At 52.7% G+C, this 19168-nt stretch overlaps 1 protein-coding gene across 3 annotated transcripts in view; it reads right to left on the bottom strand.

Annotated features, from left to right (window-relative positions):
• Positions 1-19168, bottom strand: part of LOC137624637 (protein lifeguard 1-like) — an 84202-nt gene that overhangs the window by 11909 nt on the left and 53125 nt on the right. For all 3 annotated transcript variants that reach the window (XR_011040758.1, XM_068355605.1, XM_068355597.1), the window contains exons 3-4: positions 10546-10762; positions 2267-2388 (exon numbers count right to left, since the gene is read on the bottom strand). Coding sequence is in view for 2 of the 3 variants with exons in the window: in XM_068355605.1 (XP_068211706.1) it covers positions 2267-2388; positions 10546-10762 (339 nt within the window). In the remaining variant the exon portion in view is untranslated. The remainder of the gene's footprint in view (positions 1-2266; positions 2389-10545; positions 10763-19168) is intronic.

The raw sequence follows: 19168 nt of genomic DNA, 5'->3' as shown, positions 1-19168 counted from the left end.
GAGCAGCATGCGTAAGCGGGCGATCGTTCAGAGTCGTGCGATGGCGAGCAGCATGCGCAGGTGAATGATCGCGTGATGGGGTGCGATGGTGATCAGCATCCGCAGGAGGGCGATCGTTCAGGGTTGTGCGATGAGCAGCAGCATGCGTAAGCGGACGATCGTGCAGGGTCGTGCGATGTCGAGCAGCATGCGCAGGAGGGCGATCGTGCGATGGCGAGCGGCATGTGCAGGCGGGCGATCGCGCGATGGCGAGCTAGAAGCTGGCGAACCATGTTCCTTCAGGAGCGTTGGCGAACGTCGGCGCGCTAGTTGTCGCTGTTAAATAGGCGATACTAAGATCGCCTGTGCGCGCTGGCAAGCAGGTGAACGCTGGCGAGGAGGTAATCGCTGGCGCGTAGGTGATCGCTGGCGAGCTGGTGATCGCTGGCGAGCAGAAGGTCGACGCGTGTCCTGTGAGAGGACAGGTGGTGCGGCGCGTTCACGAGCAGGAACGGGAAGATCGCTGGCGCGTTGGCAAACATGTGTTTCTGACACACGCGCAGCACGATGTTGCGTAGCCACAGGACCAGGCAGATGGTGAGCAGGGAGTTCAGCAGGAACTAAAGGGTGGTCAGAGACTGCAGGGCGATGGTCCTCAAATGAGCGCTGACGCTCGGAAGAGAGCTGACGAGCAGGAGAGCGCTGGCGAGGGGGGCGAACATCAGGAGAGAGCCGACGAGCAGGTGAGCGTCGGCGAGCAGGAGATCGTCGACGAGCAGGAGAGCGCTGGCGAGCAGGAGATCGCTGGCGAACAGGCGAGCAGGAGAGCGCTTGTGCGCTAGCACTGCTCGCGTAAGGGAAGAATCCCTTAGCCCCGAAGGGACCGTTGCCCGTCGGGTGACGAGTTCTCCAGAAGACGAAGATGGTGAGCGGTCTGCAGAGAGGTTCAAGGAGGGCGGAGCAGTAGGTTGAGGCTGACGAGGAGAGTCCTCCCCGGAGGACGAAGACCCAAAAAGGCGTCTCTTAGTCCCCCTGTAAGGGGAAGGGAGGCCCTTGTGGCGTAGAGGGCGGTGAGCCTTACGGCGGAGGCGGCCTCGGGGGAGATCGTCGGGACCATCGGTCCTCCGAAGGGGAGTCTCCGTCAAAACACTTCCCTCAGAAGGAAGCTGAGCAGCAGTCGAGACCGAAGGACTCACTTCCCCTTTCGAAGGATGTACGGAAGGAGGAGGAGAGCCTTGAGTACCATCACCAGCAACAGCACCTGCGGCGGAAGGCCCAGCCACGTCGGAGGCCTCTGTCACCACGACGTCGACAATAGACAGAGGGTCTACCTCTGCTACCACCGGCGACTGCTTAACAGCGGCCCCCAACGAGACAAGGACAATAAGAGCGACCCTGGAGGGCAAGCCCTTAAGCCCCAGGGACGACCAAATCTGTAAAAGATCATCACTGGATAAGGCATTATCATTATCAATAACCTCCCCCGGAGGAGGAGGGGGAACCGCCTCGCTATGGGAGGCGACGCCCTCTCCCCCCACCGAAGGTAGGGAAACAGAACAAGGTCCTGCACTCCCACTCGGACGACTCTCCTTAGGAGGCGGCCGAGGGGGAGCTTCGGAGGAGGTTTGGGCGGCGGAAGAAGAGTCCCGAGAACCTTCCTCCTTCAAGGCTAACCCCAGAGGAGAACGGTCTCTCTTGGACTTCTTCTTACGCCGACGGCCAAACCTCTCCCACTGGGAGGCAGACCACTCCCTGCACTCACGGCACATGTTATCCTGGTCACACCGTCGGCCCCGACATTGAGGGCAGAGGGTGTGTGGATCCGTAATAACGTCCGACATGAAAGTCCCACAAGGACGGCCGGCAACTCCAGGGCATGTACGCACAGTAAAGAAAAAAACTGAAGGTCAACTTCCAACCAACACACACGCTGAAAAGAAAAAGCAGAAAATTAAAGGCTGTCACGAAGGCGATGAGCAGACACGTCTGATCACCGCCGAGCCAAAAGTGAAGTGAAGCAAGTCACCGGTGTGTGGAGGGGGGAGGGGTAGCAAGCTACCCTTCCCCACCCCCCGCTAACTAGCGCGGGGTAATTAACCCTCGTTAAAAACTATTGGCTCGTCATTTCAGCTGCGCTAAAAGTAATACCCTTTGTAAATAGCGTGGTTTGTATTTCAGTTACGGAACAAAACAGTGTTTTGCAAGAACGTAAAGGTACGTCCATTGGGGGTGAAAGGGTTAATGACAATGGATATGAATAAAGAATATAAAAGACATGAACCATTACCTGGTCTGGAATGCAAAAATTGTTAAGGAGAGGGTCACAACAAGCGTCACACCGACGGCTAATAAAATCTCATTGCCGGTGAAGGACGCCGATGCCGTTCCCAACAAAATTCCCTCACAAACCTGCAAGTCAAAAGAAGTCTTTATTATGATTTTTGTAATATTCTAAATTTGGGATACTACAAATCTGGTAACTAATAACACAGATTTTGACAAATCTGGTAACTCATAACACGGATTTTGACAAATCTGGTAACTCATAACACGGATTTTGACAAATCTGGTAACTCAAAACACGGATTTTGACAAATCTGGTAACTCATAACACGGATTTTGACAAATCTGGTAACTCATAACACGGATTTTGACAAATCTGGTAACTCATAACACAGATTTTGACAAATCTGGTAACTCATAACACGGATTCTGACAAATCTGGTAACTCATAACACGGATTCTGACAAATCTGGTAACTCATAACACGGATTCTGACAAATCTGGTAACTCATAACACGGATTCTGACAAATCTGGTAACTCATAACACGGATTCTGACAAATCTGGTAACTCATAACACAGATTCTGACAAATCTGGTAACTCATAACACAGATTCTGACAAATCTGGTAACTCATAACACGGATTCTGACAAATCTGGTAACTCATAACACGGATTCTGACGAATCTGGTAACTCATAACACGGATTCTGACAAATCTGGTAACTCATAACACGGATTCTGACAAATCTGGTAACTCATAACTCAGATTTTGACAAATCTGGTAACTCATAACACAGATTTTGACAAATCTGGTAACTCATAACACAGATTTTGACAAATCTGGTAACTCATAACACAGATTTTGACAAATCTGGTAACTCATAACACAGATTTTGACAAATCTGGTAACTCATAACACAGATTTTGACAAATCTGGTAACTAATAACACGGATTCTGACGTAGGAAAAATCTATTTTAGGGCGAGATATCCATGTCGTCCTGATGGAAGGTCCTTTCGACAGCTACCGTTGTATAATACAGTATTTCCGAGTGATATTACAAGAGATTACAAGAGAATTACCGTCAGGTATCGCGGGGTTCTAACCCCCGGAACGACTATTCCAAGATATCGTGTATAATCAGGGACGCATCCGTAGATAACCATGGATATCGGCACCCCAAACAGACTTAACCCAGTCATAGAATCTGAGGATGAGGATAGGTGAGGAGCTGTTACATATCCTCTCCCTTCATAGTACTGTTCGTCTCTGATAAACTCATTCCAATTTTTGCAGCAGCCTTTTTTTTTCTTTTTTTTTTTTGCAATATTAAAATGAGAGTATATCATTATTACTTACTAAGCTACAACCCTAATCTGCAAGTCAAAAGCAGTCTTTATTATGAATTTTGTAATATGTTATTTTTATTACTAAAATAAATTTTTGAATATACTTACCCGATGATCATGTAGCTGTCAACTCCGTTGCCCGACAGAAATCTACGGTCGGGATACGCCAGCGATCGCTTATACAGGTGGGGGTGTACTCACCAGCGCCATCTGTGGTCAGGTACTCCAGTACTTCTTGTCAACAAGACCTCAATTTTCTCCTCGGTCCACTGGTTCTCTATGGGGAGGAAGGGCGGGTCATTTAAATCATGATCATCGGGTAAGTATATTCAAAAATTTATTTTAGTAATAAAAATAACATTTTTCAATATTAATCTTACCCGATGATCATGTAGCTGATTCACACCCAGGGTGGTGGGTGGAGACCAGTATACATGTTAACCAAGAAGCTAAGTATCCCGTATTTCATTTTATTAGTTATTCAAAATAACAATAAAAATAAATAAGTACCTGGTAAGGAAGTCGACTTGAACCATTACTCTGCCTTTAATAAGTACGTCTTCCTTACTGAGCGCAGCGGTCCTCTTAGGATGCTGAACGACTCTTAGGTGGCTAAAGTATAAAGGGCTGCAACCCATACTAAAGGACCTCATCATAACCTCTAACCTAGGCGCTTCTCAAGAAAGAATTGACCACCCGCCAAATCAACCAGGATGCGGAAGGCTTCTTAGCCGACCGTACAACCCAAAAACAACAATAAAAGCAATCAAGAGAAAGGTTAAAAAAGGTTATGGGATTATGGGAATGTAGTGGCTGAGCCCTCACCTACTACTGCACTCGCTGCTACGAATGGTCCCAGGGTGTAGCAGTTCTCGTAAAGAGACTGGACATCTTTGAGATAGAATGATGCGAACACTGACTTGCTTCTCCAATAGGTTGCATCCATAACACTCTGCAGAGAACGGTTCTGTTTGAAGGCCACTGAAGTAGCCACAGCTCTCACTTCATGTGTCCTTACCTTCAGTAAAGCAAGGTCTTCTTCCTTCATATGAGAATGAGCTTCTCTAATCAGAAGCCTGATGTAATAAGAAACTGCGTTCTTAGACATTGGTAGCGAAGGCTTCTTAACAGCACACCATAAGGCTTCTGATTGTCCTCGTAAAGGTTTTGACCTTTTCAGATAGTACCTAAGAGCTCTGACTGGGCAAAGTACTCTCTCTAGCTCGTTACCCACCAAGTTAGATAGGCTAGGGATCTCGAACGATTTAGGCCAAGGACGTGAAGGAAGCTCGATTTTAGCCAAAAAACCGAGCTGCAAGGAACATGTAGCCGTTTCCGATGTGAAACCTATGTTCCTGCTGAAGGCGTGGATCTCACTTACTCTCTTAGCTGTTGCTAGGCATACTAGGAAAAGAGTTTTTAATGTGAGGTCCTTGAAAGAGGCTGATTGTAGCGGTTCAAATCTAGATGACATCAGGAACCTTAGGACCACGTCTAGATTCCAGCCTGGAGTAGACAACCGACTTTCCTTAGAGGTCCCAAAAGACCTAAGGATGTCCTGCAGATCTTTGTTGGAGGAAAGATCCAAGCCTCTGTGGCGGAAAACCGCTGCCAACATACTTCTATAACCCTTAATCGTAGGAGCTGATAGGGATCTAACGTTCCTTAGATGTAACAGGAAGTCAGCAATTTGGGTTACAGTGGTACTGGTAGAGGAAACTGCATTGGCCCTGCACCAGCTTCGGAAGACTTCCCATTTAGATTGATAGACTCTGCGAGTGGATATCCTCCTTGCTCTGGCAATCGCTCTGGCTGCCTCCTTCGAAAAGCCTCTAGCTCTTGAGAGTCTTTCGATAGTCTGAAGGCAGTCAGACGAAGAGCGTGGAGGCTTGGGTGTACCTTCTTGACGTGAGGTTGACGCAGAAGGTCCACTCTTAGAGGGAGAGTCCTGGGAATGTCGACCAGCCATTGCAGTACCTCTGTGAACCATTCTCTTGCAGGCCAGAGGGGAGCAACCAACGTCAGCCGTGTCCCTTTGTGAGAGACGAACTTCTGAAGAACCCTGTTGATGATCTTGAACGGTGGGAATGCATACAGGTCGAGATGGGACCAATCCAGCAGAAAGGCATCCACGTGAACTGCTGCTGGGTCTGGAATCGGGGAACAGTACAATGGGAGCCTCTTGGTCATCGAGGTAGCGAACAGATCTATAGTTGGCTGACCCCACAGGGTCCAAAGTCTGTTGCAAACGTTCTTGTGAAGGGTCCACTCTGTGGGGATGACTTGACCCTTCCGGCTGAGGCGATCTGCCATGACGTTCATATCGCCCTGAATGAACCTCGTTGCCAGCGTGAGCTTTCGACTTTTTGACCAAATGAGGAGGTCCCTTGCGATCTCGAACAGCTTCCTCGAATGAGTCCCTCCCTGCTTGGAGATGTACGCCAAGGCTGTGGTGTTGTCGGAGTTCACCTCCACCACCTTGTTTAGCTGGAGGGACTTGAAGTTCATTAAGGCCAGATGAACCGCCAACAACTCCTTGCAATTGATATGAAGCGTTTTCTGTTCCTGATTCCATATCCCTGAGCATTCCTGTCCGTCAAATGTCACGCCCCAGCCCGAGTCTGATGCGTCCGAGAAGAGATGATGGTCGGGGGTCTGAACAGCTAACGAAAGACCTTCCTTGAGAAGAATGCTGTCCTTCCACCACGTTAGAGTAGCCCTCATCTCTTTGGAGACAGGAATTGAGACCGTCTCGAGCGTCATATCCTTGTTCCAGTGAGCTGCCAGATGGTACTGAAGGGGGCGGAGGTGGAGTCTCCCTAACTCGATGAACAGGGCTAGCGATGAAAGAGTCCCTGTTAGACTCATCCACTGCCTCACCGAGCATCGGTTCCTCCTCAGCATGCTCAGGATGCACTCCAGGGCTTGGTTGATTCTTGGGGCCGACGGAAAAGCCCGAAAAGCTCGACTCTGAATCTCCATACCCAGGTAAACGATGGTCTGGGAAGGAACGAGCTGGGACTTCTCTAAATTGACCAGGAGGCCCAGTTCCCTGGTCAGATCCATAGTCCATTTGAGACTCTCCAGACAGCGACGACTTGTGGGAGCTCTTAAAAGCCAGTCGTCTAAATAAAGGGAGGCTCTGATGTCTGCCAAGTGAAGGAATTTCGCAATATTCCTCATCAGTCGCGTAAACACAAGAGGCGCCGTGGTCAGGCCAAAGCACAGGGCTTGGAACTGGTACACAACCTCTCCAAAGACGAATCTCAGAAAAGGTTGGGAGTCTGGATGGATGGGAACGTGAAAGTAGGCATCTTTCAGATCTAACGAGACCATCCAGTCCTCCTGCCTGACCGCTGCTAGAACCGACTTCGTCGTCTCCATTGTGAACGTCTGCTTTGTGACATAAGCATTGAGCGTACTGACGTCCAGCACCGGTCTCCAACCTCCTGTCTTCTTGGCCACCAGGAAGAGACGGTTGTAAAAGCCCGGGGAATGATGGTCCCGAACTATCACCACTGCCTCTTTCTGTAGCAGGAGCGACACCTCTTGTTGTAACGCTAGCCTCTTGTCCTTCTCCTTGTAGTTGGGAGAGAGGTTGATGGGAGAAGTGGTCAGAGGGGGATTGCGGCAGAACGGAATTCTGTAACCCTCCCTTAGCCACTTGACAGACTGAGCGTCTGCACCTCTGCTCTCCCAGGCTTGCCAGAAGGTCTTGAGTCTGGCTCCTACAGCTGTCTGGAGAGGAATGAAGTCAATGCTTGCTTTTCGTGGACTTGGCACCCTTCTTTGACTTGCCCCGGTTACTGTCTGCACGGGTACCTCCTCTACTGGAGGCTCTACCACGAAAGGGCGGAATGAATCTGGTAGCAGGTGTATCAGCCACAGGAGTGCGGTAAGATCTCTGCACGGAAGGTAAGGTTTTAGCCTTACGTGCTGAAGAAGCCATGAGGTCATGCGTATCTTTCTGGATAAGAGCCGCAGCCATCCCCTTGATTAACTCCTCCGGAAACAGGGACTTGGAGAGAGGAGCAAACAGCAACTCTGATCTCTGACAAGGGGTGATACCAGTCGATAAGTAGGAGCAAAGATGTTCCCTTTTCTTGAGGACTCCTGAGACAAAAATAGACGCAAGTTCGCCAGAACCATCGCGAATTGCTTTATCCATACTGGACATGAGTAGCATGGCCGAGTCTTTGTCAGAAGGAGCAGTCTTCCTGCTTAAAGCCCCCAGGCACCAGTCGAGGAAGTTAAAAATTTCGAAGGCGCGAAAGACTCCCTTCATCAAGTGGTCCAGATCAGAAAAGGTCCAGCAGACCTTCGAGCGTCTCATAGCCGACCTGCGGGGAGAGTCAACCAAACTTGAGAAGTCGGCCTGGGCAGAGGCAGGAACCCCCAAGCCAGGTTCCTCTCCCGTGGCATACCAGACGCCCGACTTAGAAGCCAGCTTAGGAGGAGGAAACACAAAAGAGGTCCTTCCAAGCTGCTGCTTGGACTGCAACCAATCCCCTAAAACCCTCAAAGCTCTCCTTGATGATCTGGCGAGGACAAGCTTGGTGTAGGCAGGCGTAGTAGGCTGCATGCCTAGAGAAAACTCGGAGGGAGGAGAACGAGGGGTTGCAGACACGAAGTGTTCAGGGTACAACTCTCTGAACAGAGCCAGGACCTTGCGAAAGTCTAAGGAAGGCGGCGAAGGCTTGTGTCCTTCCACATCAGATGTAGGATCATCCAGATGAGCAGCTTCATCCTCAGAAACCTCATCGCCTGAGAGTTGAGTAGCGAGAGGTAAAGGCAGAGCGGCAGGTTGAATGGCTGAATCCTGCAGAACGGGTGCATGCGTACCTGCGGATCCATCATCATGCCTCTGCTGAATAGACTGAGGGCTGGCAATGACAAAGGCAGAGGGCTGGAGTGAGGGAGGTTCTGCGGTGGTCTGAGGAGTAAGCGAAGTGGTCAGAAGCGAATGCTGGAAGGCATGAGGCTCATGCTGCATGGTATGCGGCTCATGCTGCATGGTATGCGGCTCATGCTGCATTGGAAGAGGCTCATGCTGCGGAGAATGCGGCTGCTGCATGGTAAGAGGCTCGTGCTGCATGCGTTGAGGAGGATGCCTCATAGCATGAGGCTCCTGCCTCAAAGGTTGCTCCTGCCTCAAGGGTTGAGGAGGTTGCCGCATAGCATGAGGTTGCTGCCTCATGGGTAGAGGAGGTTGCCGCATAGCATGAGGCTCCTGCCTCAAGGGTTGAGGAGGTTGCCGCATAGCATGAGGCTCCTGCCTCATGGGAAGAGGAGGTTGCTGCATAGTGCTGGAACCTGGCAACTCCCGATGCGGCAGCTCACGCATGGAAGCAGGAGGAGCCTCAAGAACATGCGTCTGGCAGGGCGGACTGCGCAGAGGTGGAGGAGCGCTCGCAGGAGGAGGGGTGTTAACCTTCTCTGCCTGATACTCCTGCATCAAAGCCGCAAGCTGAGACTGCATAGTCTGCAGCATAGACCACTTGGGGTCCACAGAAGTTGGAGCAGAGGCCTGTTGAGGCACCACTCTACCTCTCTTAGGAGGTGTGCAGTCATCAGATGACTGCGGCGAGTCCGAACTGGCCCAGTGGCTACACCTGGGCCGTTGGACTAGCTCGGAAGGGACCTTACGTTTGAGAGGTCGTGAGACCTGGGTCCACCGTTTCCTCCTGGAAACCTCTTCTGCAGACGAGGAATTTAAGGGCTCAATCGTCTGGGAGTGGAAGTGACGATCTCTATCAGATACGCCCGCAACCACTGAGGATACAACTGTGCGCCGATCAAGGCCTGCCGAACCCTTTTGCCCTTCGACGTTGCTTCTCCCCTGGGCTTGGGAGCTTGCAAGAGGTCCCGGACTGGGAGGACGACTGGCACGCACAGAAGTATCCTCATGCGCAACACTGACACTGACACTAGGCACAGCACTGGCACTAACACTTCCCACGGCACTCTTCACTTTAAGTTCCTTGACATCTGCCAAGAGAAGATTGTGGTCACTAACTAACGACTCCACCTTATCACCAAGAGCCTGAATGGCACGCAACATACAGTATCCGTCATATCAGGCTGAGCACTCGTAGCAGGTTCGGGGGTCACCACCACAGGGGAAGGAAAAGGTTGAGGGGCATGGGGGGAGGAATAAACCAAAGAGCGAGAAGAACTCCTCCTAACTCTCTCCCTCTCTAACCTAGTTGTATATTTGAGGAATTCATTAAAATCGAATTCCGAAAGCCCAGCCCATTCCCCACATCGATCTTCCAATTGACAGGATTTTCCCCTACAATCGGAACAAACGGTGTGAGGATCAACAGAGGCCTTCGGAAGACGCCTATTACAAGTCCTAACACTACATCGCCTAAATTTAGGAGCTTGAGAGTGGTCGGACATCTTGAATTTAGAGAACAGTCAAGGGGGAATTCCAAAGTAAAGCAAAGATCGTTAACCAATAAACCAAATTAATTCCAAAAGCTATCTAAGCTAAGGGAAAAGCTTCCTGTACAGCGAAGGCTAAATTTTAGAGCAAATACTTCACCAAAACCGTGAACAAAGACTCCAAAACAACAGCGTATCCATGTAGGTCTTGCCGGCGGCACGACAGAGGAAAAATTGAGGTCTTGTTGACAAGAAGTACTGGAGTACCTGACCACAGATGGCGCTGGTGAGTACACCCCCACCTGTATAAGCGATCGCTGGCGTATCCCGACCGTAGATTTCTGTCGGGCAACGGAGTTGACAGCTACATGATCATCGGGTAAGATTAATATTGAAAAACCTGTATTCAAAATTTGAGATACAGGAACAGCAAATCTGGTAACAAATAAAATTGCAATATCAAAATGAAAGTATCAATTATTTTTACTTGCTAAGCAACAACCTTAGTTGGAAAAGCAGGATTTAACAGGAATATAATCAACTTACCGTAAATATTCCGAGGAAGATGTAATTGTGGGGCGTCTTCCTTCGTAAGTTACCACAGCATGACAATGCAATGATACAGACGAGTGTGCCTACTAAGGCCACATAGAAGATGGCTATATTGTTGAAAACGAACGCTTTAACCCCTTCACTCAATGTGAAAACTGCTACAAAACCAAAAGTCACGGTCAGCTGGGCCATTAAAATCATATAAACTTTCCTAGGAAAAAGAAATACAAAAGCATTGGTAAAATTCATTCAAGTTACAAAAAAATACATAAATTTCAATCAAAAAATTAAAAAGGAATAGAGTACATACAATAACAATGAGGAGGGAGCACCGGAAATATATTTAATGATGCGATTAAAAATTTAAAAGACAGTCGACAACTTTATATTATAGTTAAAATCACCTATGAACTGTATAGATATATTGTACAGATAACTTCCATTTTACAAAATACAATACGCCACATTTGACCGCCCACGTTAACAGCAAAAATAAATGCACTGTAGTAAACCAAGATGTTTAAAAATTGAAAAAAAGCTTTATATTGTATTTCAAACACTGAAAAAATGACAAATTCGAAGATAATTTGTATTTTTTCTAACCATACAAACCTTAGCTATTTACAAAGGGTTACCTTTTAGCGTAGCTCCATTAGAATTTAACGAGGGTGTATTACCCCCGCGCTAGTTAGCGGGGGGGGGGGGGGGGGGAGTGGTAGCTAGCTACCCCTCCTCCCCCTCACACACAGGTGAATACTCACTTTCACTTAGAGGTAGGACTTGTCTTGGGGGACAGGGCTGGCGGGCAAATATGTGTAAATAGCTAAGGTTTGTATGGTTAGGAAAAATACAAATTATCTTCGAATTTGTCATTTGTTCCGTAACCGAAATACAAACCACGCTATTTACAAAGGGTGACTTACCCCTTAGGAAGGGTGGAAAGTCCCCAGCCATACTGGCTTTGGCTTTACCCGGGGACTCAGAATCCGAGTGAGTCGCACTTGAGAAAAGAAGTCCCTGCACCTCACAAGTTCCTTGCTCCGCAAGGAACCATGTGGCCTACGTAAGCTTGTGTGTGAAGGAAGAAGTGTGACCCGTCCTAGGCAGTTGACCTGGAGTTCCAGAAGGAACTCTGGGTTAGGACGTTCCCAATACCACCTCGTCAGGGTATGGGGGACGCGACAGTATTGACTCAATACTCGGAACACAAGGAAGCATGGTTTACCTGCAGAGGTTCGAGGTCAGCTATGCAGAGACCAGGATGCTGCTTCCCCGTAGAGGGGATGATGAAGAAAGAAGTAAGGGCCAGACATACTTCTTTCGTTCATGCAGACTAAAACCTGATAACAATGCCCTCAACATTCTGCTACCTGTCCAAAAAGGAGCCTGAGTTTAGACCAGCTGTTGTGTAGCCACCACAGAGCGATAGAAAACGTATCGAGACTCCTGTGGGTCACGCCCTGCAGGAAGCGGGCTGCGAAGGTCATTAGACGCTTCCAGACTCCAGCTTGTAGCACCTGCGTCACAGAGTAGTATTACTCGAAGGCGAGGGACGTTGCGATATATCCAACATCGTGCTGTAGGGCGACGTGACGGGGGAGGGTCTGGAGACAGGTCGAGATGAATGTCCTTGAGTCCGGGCTGAAGAGGTATACTGGTGACTCTCCCCCCATGTCCTCCTTGTGCTCCCAAATCAGCTGCAACTGAGGACAAACTGCAGCTGTTCCCAGCGCTAACCTCTCGATTCCTTTACTGGCAAGAAAGAGAAGGTCTTGGGACATCAGATACAGAATGGAGTCTAGCCAACAACTCAGGAGCGAGCCTGAATGTTGCCTTCCCCTCTTCCTTAGAAAGGGGGGAGTAGTAAGAGACAAAGAAGATTGCTTACACACTGGCCGTGGCCAGAGTGAGCAGAAGACCCAAGGCGGAATACAATCTGAGGCCTGTCGTAAAGGGTCTTGAGAAGATCTCTTAAAGGACTTAAAGTCCGAGCCATGCTCCAAGTTGGAGGTCTTCCTCCGACTAGGGCAGGGACGATCGTAGCTTCGCATGAGCGAGGATAGATCCAGCGGGCAGGAAAAAGTTATTCCTTCAAGCCTGAAGGTCAGGGAAAGGCTGAGCGACAGGCTTCATTGCCGAGAGCGGAAAGGAGTTTCCTCCCGCCGAAAGGCAATAAGACCGTTATTGCTGGAGAAGAGGCCTCAAGGGAAGAGGTATATCTCCCACGGCACCAACCACCTTAGACTCTTCACTTTGCCTGGGAGACCCCTGTGGATGACTATCGCAGATGACGCGACTGTAGCGGGTTGTCTCTTCTTGAGGAGGAAGCGTAGTGTCTCCAGGCATGAAGCCGAAGCGACGCCCCGGTTCGGGAGAGATGTCGCAGTGTGGTTGTTTGAGTAGTTTGCGCCGTGGGAGAAGCTCTCCCGGGAGTTACGTCAGGGGAAGCAGAGGGTCCAGAAACCGTTCTGCGCATAGTCCCAGTGGAGCTCTCCCATTGAAAGGTTGACAGACAACCTGGTCTTGTTGAGACCCATTGTCCACAGACAAAAAGGAGGGAAGACGCAGGCGTCGAAGTTGTCCCACCATCACCGGAATGCCTCTTGCCAGAGTCTCGGGGTCTGAGACTGGGGGGAAGAATAGCGGAAGCTTGAGGTTCCAAGCTGTCGCGATCAGGTCCCCCAGACCAGCACTTGCTGGTTACCCAAGGTCAAAGACCCCCAGGTACACTCTCTCTACGAGGCTCTGCTCGGATAGTCTGAGAGAAACATTCCCCTGCCTGGAATGAGAGAGCCGATGGTGGTATTGAGAGAATCTCAATCATCCCGGTATCTCTACTGCAAGATGTGAAGGTGTGAAAATGCGTCCCCTGCTGGTTAGAATGAAGTCGACGCGCAACGGGCGACTCGGCAGGAGCTGTAGGATCTAAAGAGGGGCCAGACTAAGGCCCCTAAGCCTGCCTGAATGATGGAGAGGTATCCTTCAGGTCTTGACCATAGGCCTGGACCGGAACATGCCCCCCCCCCCCTTTCCTTTGATGAGTCCGAGAACCGCATCAAGAATGTGGGGAAAGGACGAGAATATCCACTACCATCAAGAGGCTCCATAGGTCAACACCCATTGCAGGTCTAATAGTTCCGCTGGTCCCATAGGGCCAGGGAGTCCGGTTAAACATTGCCTGAAGCCACCGGAACTTGGATCGCCCCACATGGAACTTATCCTGAGGCGACCGTTCGGACTATAGACGGGTCAATGAGGAAAGGAGAACTAGGAAACGTTCCAAGGTAGGGCTGAAAGCTCTGCTTGACTGAGAACAGGTACTGCGACTCTCCTCAGTCTTGCCACAGTCAACCGAAAGGAAGGCTCGGAGGATGTGGTAACAGAATCTGGCGTCCCCAGGTGGTCACCCATCCAAGTACCGACGTTGCTTAACCTCGCTGGACGGACGAGAAGCGGGGTTTCCAACGTGGTAAGGCCGTTGACTCAATATCATGGCCAGATACTCCAGATGTTGAGGCAGAGGAAGAGAAGGCTCCAAGCAAAATACCATGAGCCCACACTCATGGTAAGCATCCGGAAGCTTCTCCCGGCGCTGAAGAAGGTCGAACCCGAGCCTACCGGAGTTGACCAGCCCTCCAAACAGCAGAGGAGGCGGAAGCCTGCACCTGAGCGGCCAAGAGGAAGGCAGGGAGAGTTCTCTGGGGAAACAAACCTGCTATGCCACGGCGGGATAGCCACACTGCATCATAAGCAGGAATACTTGCAGTCTAGGCTGAATTCGACGAGCACCCTGGAAGATGGATGGAATGGAAACTGAAAGTACCCGTCCTTCCGATCCAGGGTTTAAGGAGTCCTGTCGCCTCGTTACCAGTCTGATCGATTCTGCTGGTCTACGCTGGCCGAAGTTTGTTCGACAAACTTGATCAGGGCTGAGAGGTCAACTACGGACATCCCCTCTCAGATCCTTCCTTACAAGAAAGGATCGACTGAGGGGGCCGGGGGTGAAGCCGTCGATGATCCTAAGGAAGACCTTCGCCTAAGGTATGGATCATTCTGCCCAACCGGGCAACTCTGCTGACGCTATGGCATAGAGGTTCAGAGACACTGAATTCGCTGACAGAGACGGCAGGCGCGATATCCTTGGCTAATCACAGAGATTGTGCGGGAATGGGCATCGGGAAGCTGTCATTCGGATGAGTAACCTTAAGCATCCTCCCAGCGAAAAACCTGCAATCCTAGAGTTCGTGAACTCCTTTTAGGACTATGCCCCCCCGGGGGAGTCTCCCGTGCCATCTGTTCCTGACAGGAGGAAACTGCAATTGGACACCTTGTCCCAGTTGTCGTAGCCGATAACTTACGCTGACGTGGTTGAAAGAAAAGGGCGCTGGAGCCCTGCAGAGTCTGGAAGAAAGCGCCTTGGAGGAGTGAAACCGGAAGTCGATTTCCTCCGCACAGCAGCTGTCTAAGTCTCTGTCCTTGGGCACAAACAAACTCTTCTCAAGGATGGAAGGGTGTCTGAGGTCGTCGACCTCCACAGATGAGACACCCGAAGGAAGCCCTCAGTCAGCGCGTCCAGATGGTACAACATCAAGCTTGTCCGCAAGTTAGATACTTAACGACGAAAGGCCAAGGGGCCTGAGCTCGAGAGGAGGAAAGTACCCTTGATCTTCCTGTAGCTTCCTTGAACCAAACCTCGGGCCGTAACCGAGGAGGGAAAGAACCTGGTAAGCTCCCAGAGGAAGAGGTAAGCAGTCACCCCTTGTCCGATGGCGAAATCTCGAACGGAAAGCCCCCCCCGCCAAAAATCCTTCCAGGAAATGACGGGGAAGGGCTAACCCAGGTTCAGGATAGAGGAGTGTTGCTCAGATCTCCCTTAAGTTTCTCCTATTCTTCCAAGTGCCATGCTCTGCGTTTACGGGGTGAGGCCGTGTTCTGGAAATACGCTCCAGAAGAACTCGCCAGGCTGGTCGTGCTGCGAAAACCCCATTGGGAACCGTGGTCGCAATCGCCCTGGAGCTCGCGCGATGGAAATTCAAAGATTTTCGCGTGGGCGAACGTGGAAGCGCCTATGCGCGGTAACGCAAACGAAGGTGAGCGAAGGAGCGCAGAAGGAGGGCGAGCGTGGTAGGAAGGGCGAGAACTGGTGATCGGCGAGCGATAACCCATAGATGAGCAATGGATACTGCAAGAAATAAGCCGACATTTGTGCGAAGAAACACTGTAGGTTCGCGCGACGGAACACCATCCGTCCGCGCGATGGAAAAACCGTTGGTTCGCGCGTGGGCGAACATTGGAGAGCATGAGCGTAGACGTGCAGGCACGTGGGCGTGTGGGCGCGCGGGCGAGTGGTCGTGCGGGCGAGCGGTCGCGCGGGTGGGCAGGTGGATGAGAGTGAGTCCGAGGCGGCGAACGCAAGCGTTAGCGCGATGGCGAGGAAACGCGCTGCCGCGTGGGCGAGGAAGACCGCTGGCGATATGAATCAACAAGCGATCGGTGGCGAGCTGGTGAGCGCTAACGCGCAGGTTGGCGATGGCGCGTTGTGTTATGCCGACGCGATGGTCAAGCAGTATGCGCAGGTGAGCGATCGTGCGTTGGCGAGCAGTATGCGAAGGTGAGCGATCGCGAGCAGCCTGTGCAGGAGGGCGATTGCGCGATGGTGATCAGCATGCGCCGGGTCGCGCGATGGTGATCAGTATGCGCAGGGTCGCGCGATGGTGATCAGTATGCGCAGGGTCGCGCGATGGTGATCAGTATGCGATGGTGATCAGTATGCGCAGGGTCGCGCGATGGTGATCAGCATGCCAGGGTCGCACGATGGCGATCAGCATGCGCAGGTCGGCGGTCGCGCGATGGCGAGCAGCATCTGCAGGGGGGCGATCGCGCGATGGCGAACAGCATACGCAGTTGAGGGTGGCGCGATGGTGATCAGCATGCGCAGGGTCGAGCGATGGTGATCAGCATCCGCAGGTGTGCGGTTGCGCGATGGTGATCAGCATCCGCAGGTGTGCGGTTGCGCGATGGTGATCAGCATCCGCAGGTGTGCGGTTGCGCGATGGCGATCAGCATCCGCAGGTGTGCGGTTGCGCGATGGCGATCAGCATCCGCAGTTGAGGGTTGCGCGATGGCGATCAGCATCCGCAGTTGAGGGTTGCGCGATGGCGATCAGCATCCGCAGTTGAGGGTCGCGCGATGGCGATCAGCATCCGCAGTTGAGGGTCGCGCGATGGCGATCAGCATCCGCAGTTGAGGGTCGCGCGATGGCGATCAGCATCCGCAGGTCGGCGGTCGCGCGATGGCGATCAGCATCCGCAGTTGAGGGTCGCGCGATGGCGATCAGCATCCGCAGGTCGGCGGTCGCGCGATGGCGATCAGCATCCGCAGGTCGGCGGTCGCGCGATGGCGATCAGCATCCGCAGGTCGGCGGTCGCGCGATGGCGATCAGCATCCGCAGGTCGGCGGTCGCGCGATGGCGATCAGCATCCGCAGGTCGGCGGTCGCGCGATGGCGATCAGCATCCGCAGGTCGGCGGTCGCGCGATGGCGATCAGCATCCGCAGGTCGGCGGTCGCGCGATGGCGATCAGCATCCGCAGGTCGGCGGTCGCGCGATGGCGATCAGCATCCGCAGGTCGGCGGTCGCGCGATGGCGATCAGCATCCGCAGGTCGGCGGTCGCGCGATGGCGATCAGCATCCGCAGGTCGGCGGTCGCGCGATGGCGATCAGCATCCGCAGGTCGGCGGTCGCGCGATGGCGATCAGCATCCGCAGGTCGGCGGTCGCGCGATGGCGATCAGCATCCGCAGGTCGGCGGTCGCGCGATGGCGATCAGCATCCGCAGGTCGGCGGTCGCGCGATGGCGATCAGCATCCGCAGGTCGGCGGTCGCGCGATGGCGATCAGCATCCGCAGGTCGGCGGTCGCGCGATGGCGATCAGCATCCGCAGGTCGGCGGTCGCGCGATGGCGATCAGCATCCGCAGGTCGGCGGTCGCGCGATGGCGATCAGCATCCGCAGGTCGGCGGTCGCGCGATGGCGATCAGCATCCGCAGGTCGGCGGTCGCGCGATGGCGATCAGCATCCGCAGGTCGGCGGTCGCGCGATGGCGATCAGCATCCGCAGGTCGGCGGTCGCGCGATGGCGATCAGCATCCGCAGGTCGGCGGTCGCGCGATGGCGATCAGCATCCGCAGGTCGGCGGTCGCGCGATGGCGATCAGCATCCGCAGGTCGGCGGTCGCGCGATGGCGATCAGCATCCGCAGGTCGGCGGTCGCGCGATGGCGATCAGCATGCGCAGTTGAGGGTGGCGCGATGGCGATCAGCATGCGCAGTTGAGGGACGCGCGATGGCGATCAGCATCCGCAGTTGAGGGTCGCACGATGGCGATCAGCATCCGCAGTTGAGGGTCGCGCGATGGCGATCAGCATCCGCAGTTGAGGGTCGCGCGATGGCGATCAGCATCCGCAGTTGAGGGTCGCGCGATGGCGATCAGCATCCGCAGTTGAGGGTCGCGCGATGGCGATCAGCATGCGCAGGTGAGCTAGTAGCTGGCGAACCATGTTCCTTCAGAAGTGTTGGAGAACGTTGGCGTGCCGGCTGTAACACACGTGGGCGATCCGGAGATCGATCGCCGAGAGACAGGTGATCGCTGGCGAGCTGATGATCGCTGACGAGCTGATGATCGCTGGCGAGCTGATGATCGCTGGCGAGCTGATGATCGCTGGCGAGCTGATGATCGCTGACGAGCAGAAGGCTACGCGTGGAAGCCTGCGCAAAGAAGAAGAGTCCTTGACCCCGACCTGAACCGAAGTTCTAGATTGCGAGGGCGAACGTGGGCGCACAGGGCGCGTAACAGGAACCAACAGGAACCGCAGGGATGATCATCTTGAAAGCGCTGACGAACAGGAGAGCGCTGATGAGCAGAAGAGCGCCTGTGTGCTAACACTGAGCAGGAGCAGGAGAGAACACAGCAGAAGGGCGCGCAGGGAAACCCTGACACGCAAGGGAAGAACCCCCGTGGGGGCAACCCTTTGCCCCGAAGGGATCGTTGTCCGCCGGGAGACTGATGTCCGTCGGAAGACCGCTGTCCGTCGGGAAGACCGTTGTTCGTCGGGAAGACCGTTGCCCGTCGGAAGACGAGATCAGACTGCTGTCCACCTGCACCAAGGCGGAAGATCGAGAAAAAGGAGTTGTAGGCTGCAAACGGAGATCCAAAAAGGCGCCTCATGCACCCTTATAGGGAGATGAGAGGACCTTACGACGAGGCGGACGGTGGGCCTTACGGCGAGGGAGGCCAACAGCAACAGCAACAGAAGAAACCTCCGAAGAGGAGTCTCTATGATTGTACTCTCTCGCGAACGAAAGAGAAACACTTCGTGGAAGAGACTGGTCAGCCAGTGACCTAAAAGGAGCAATCCTCCGAAGAGGAGCTCCTGCAGTTGCCCAGCCCCTTGAGCGAAACTGCAGGTGCGACCGCTCAGCACCAAGAGCATAGTCGCACGAAAAAAAGGCAAGAGAAGAACCCCCCAAAAGGGGAAAAACTCAAGCCTGGACAGGAAAAACTTCCCTCGGAAGGAAAGTTACCCGCCCAAGGAGGCAAGCCTCCTGAGAGTTCTAAAATGAA

The sequence above is a fragment of the Palaemon carinicauda genome, chromosome 2 (assembly GCF_036898095.1).
Source record: "Palaemon carinicauda isolate YSFRI2023 chromosome 2, ASM3689809v2, whole genome shotgun sequence".
Taxonomy (NCBI): domain Eukaryota; kingdom Metazoa; phylum Arthropoda; class Malacostraca; order Decapoda; family Palaemonidae; genus Palaemon; species Palaemon carinicauda.
The sequence above is the reverse complement of the archived record's forward strand: the minus strand, read 5'-3'. Positions and strand labels throughout refer to the sequence as shown.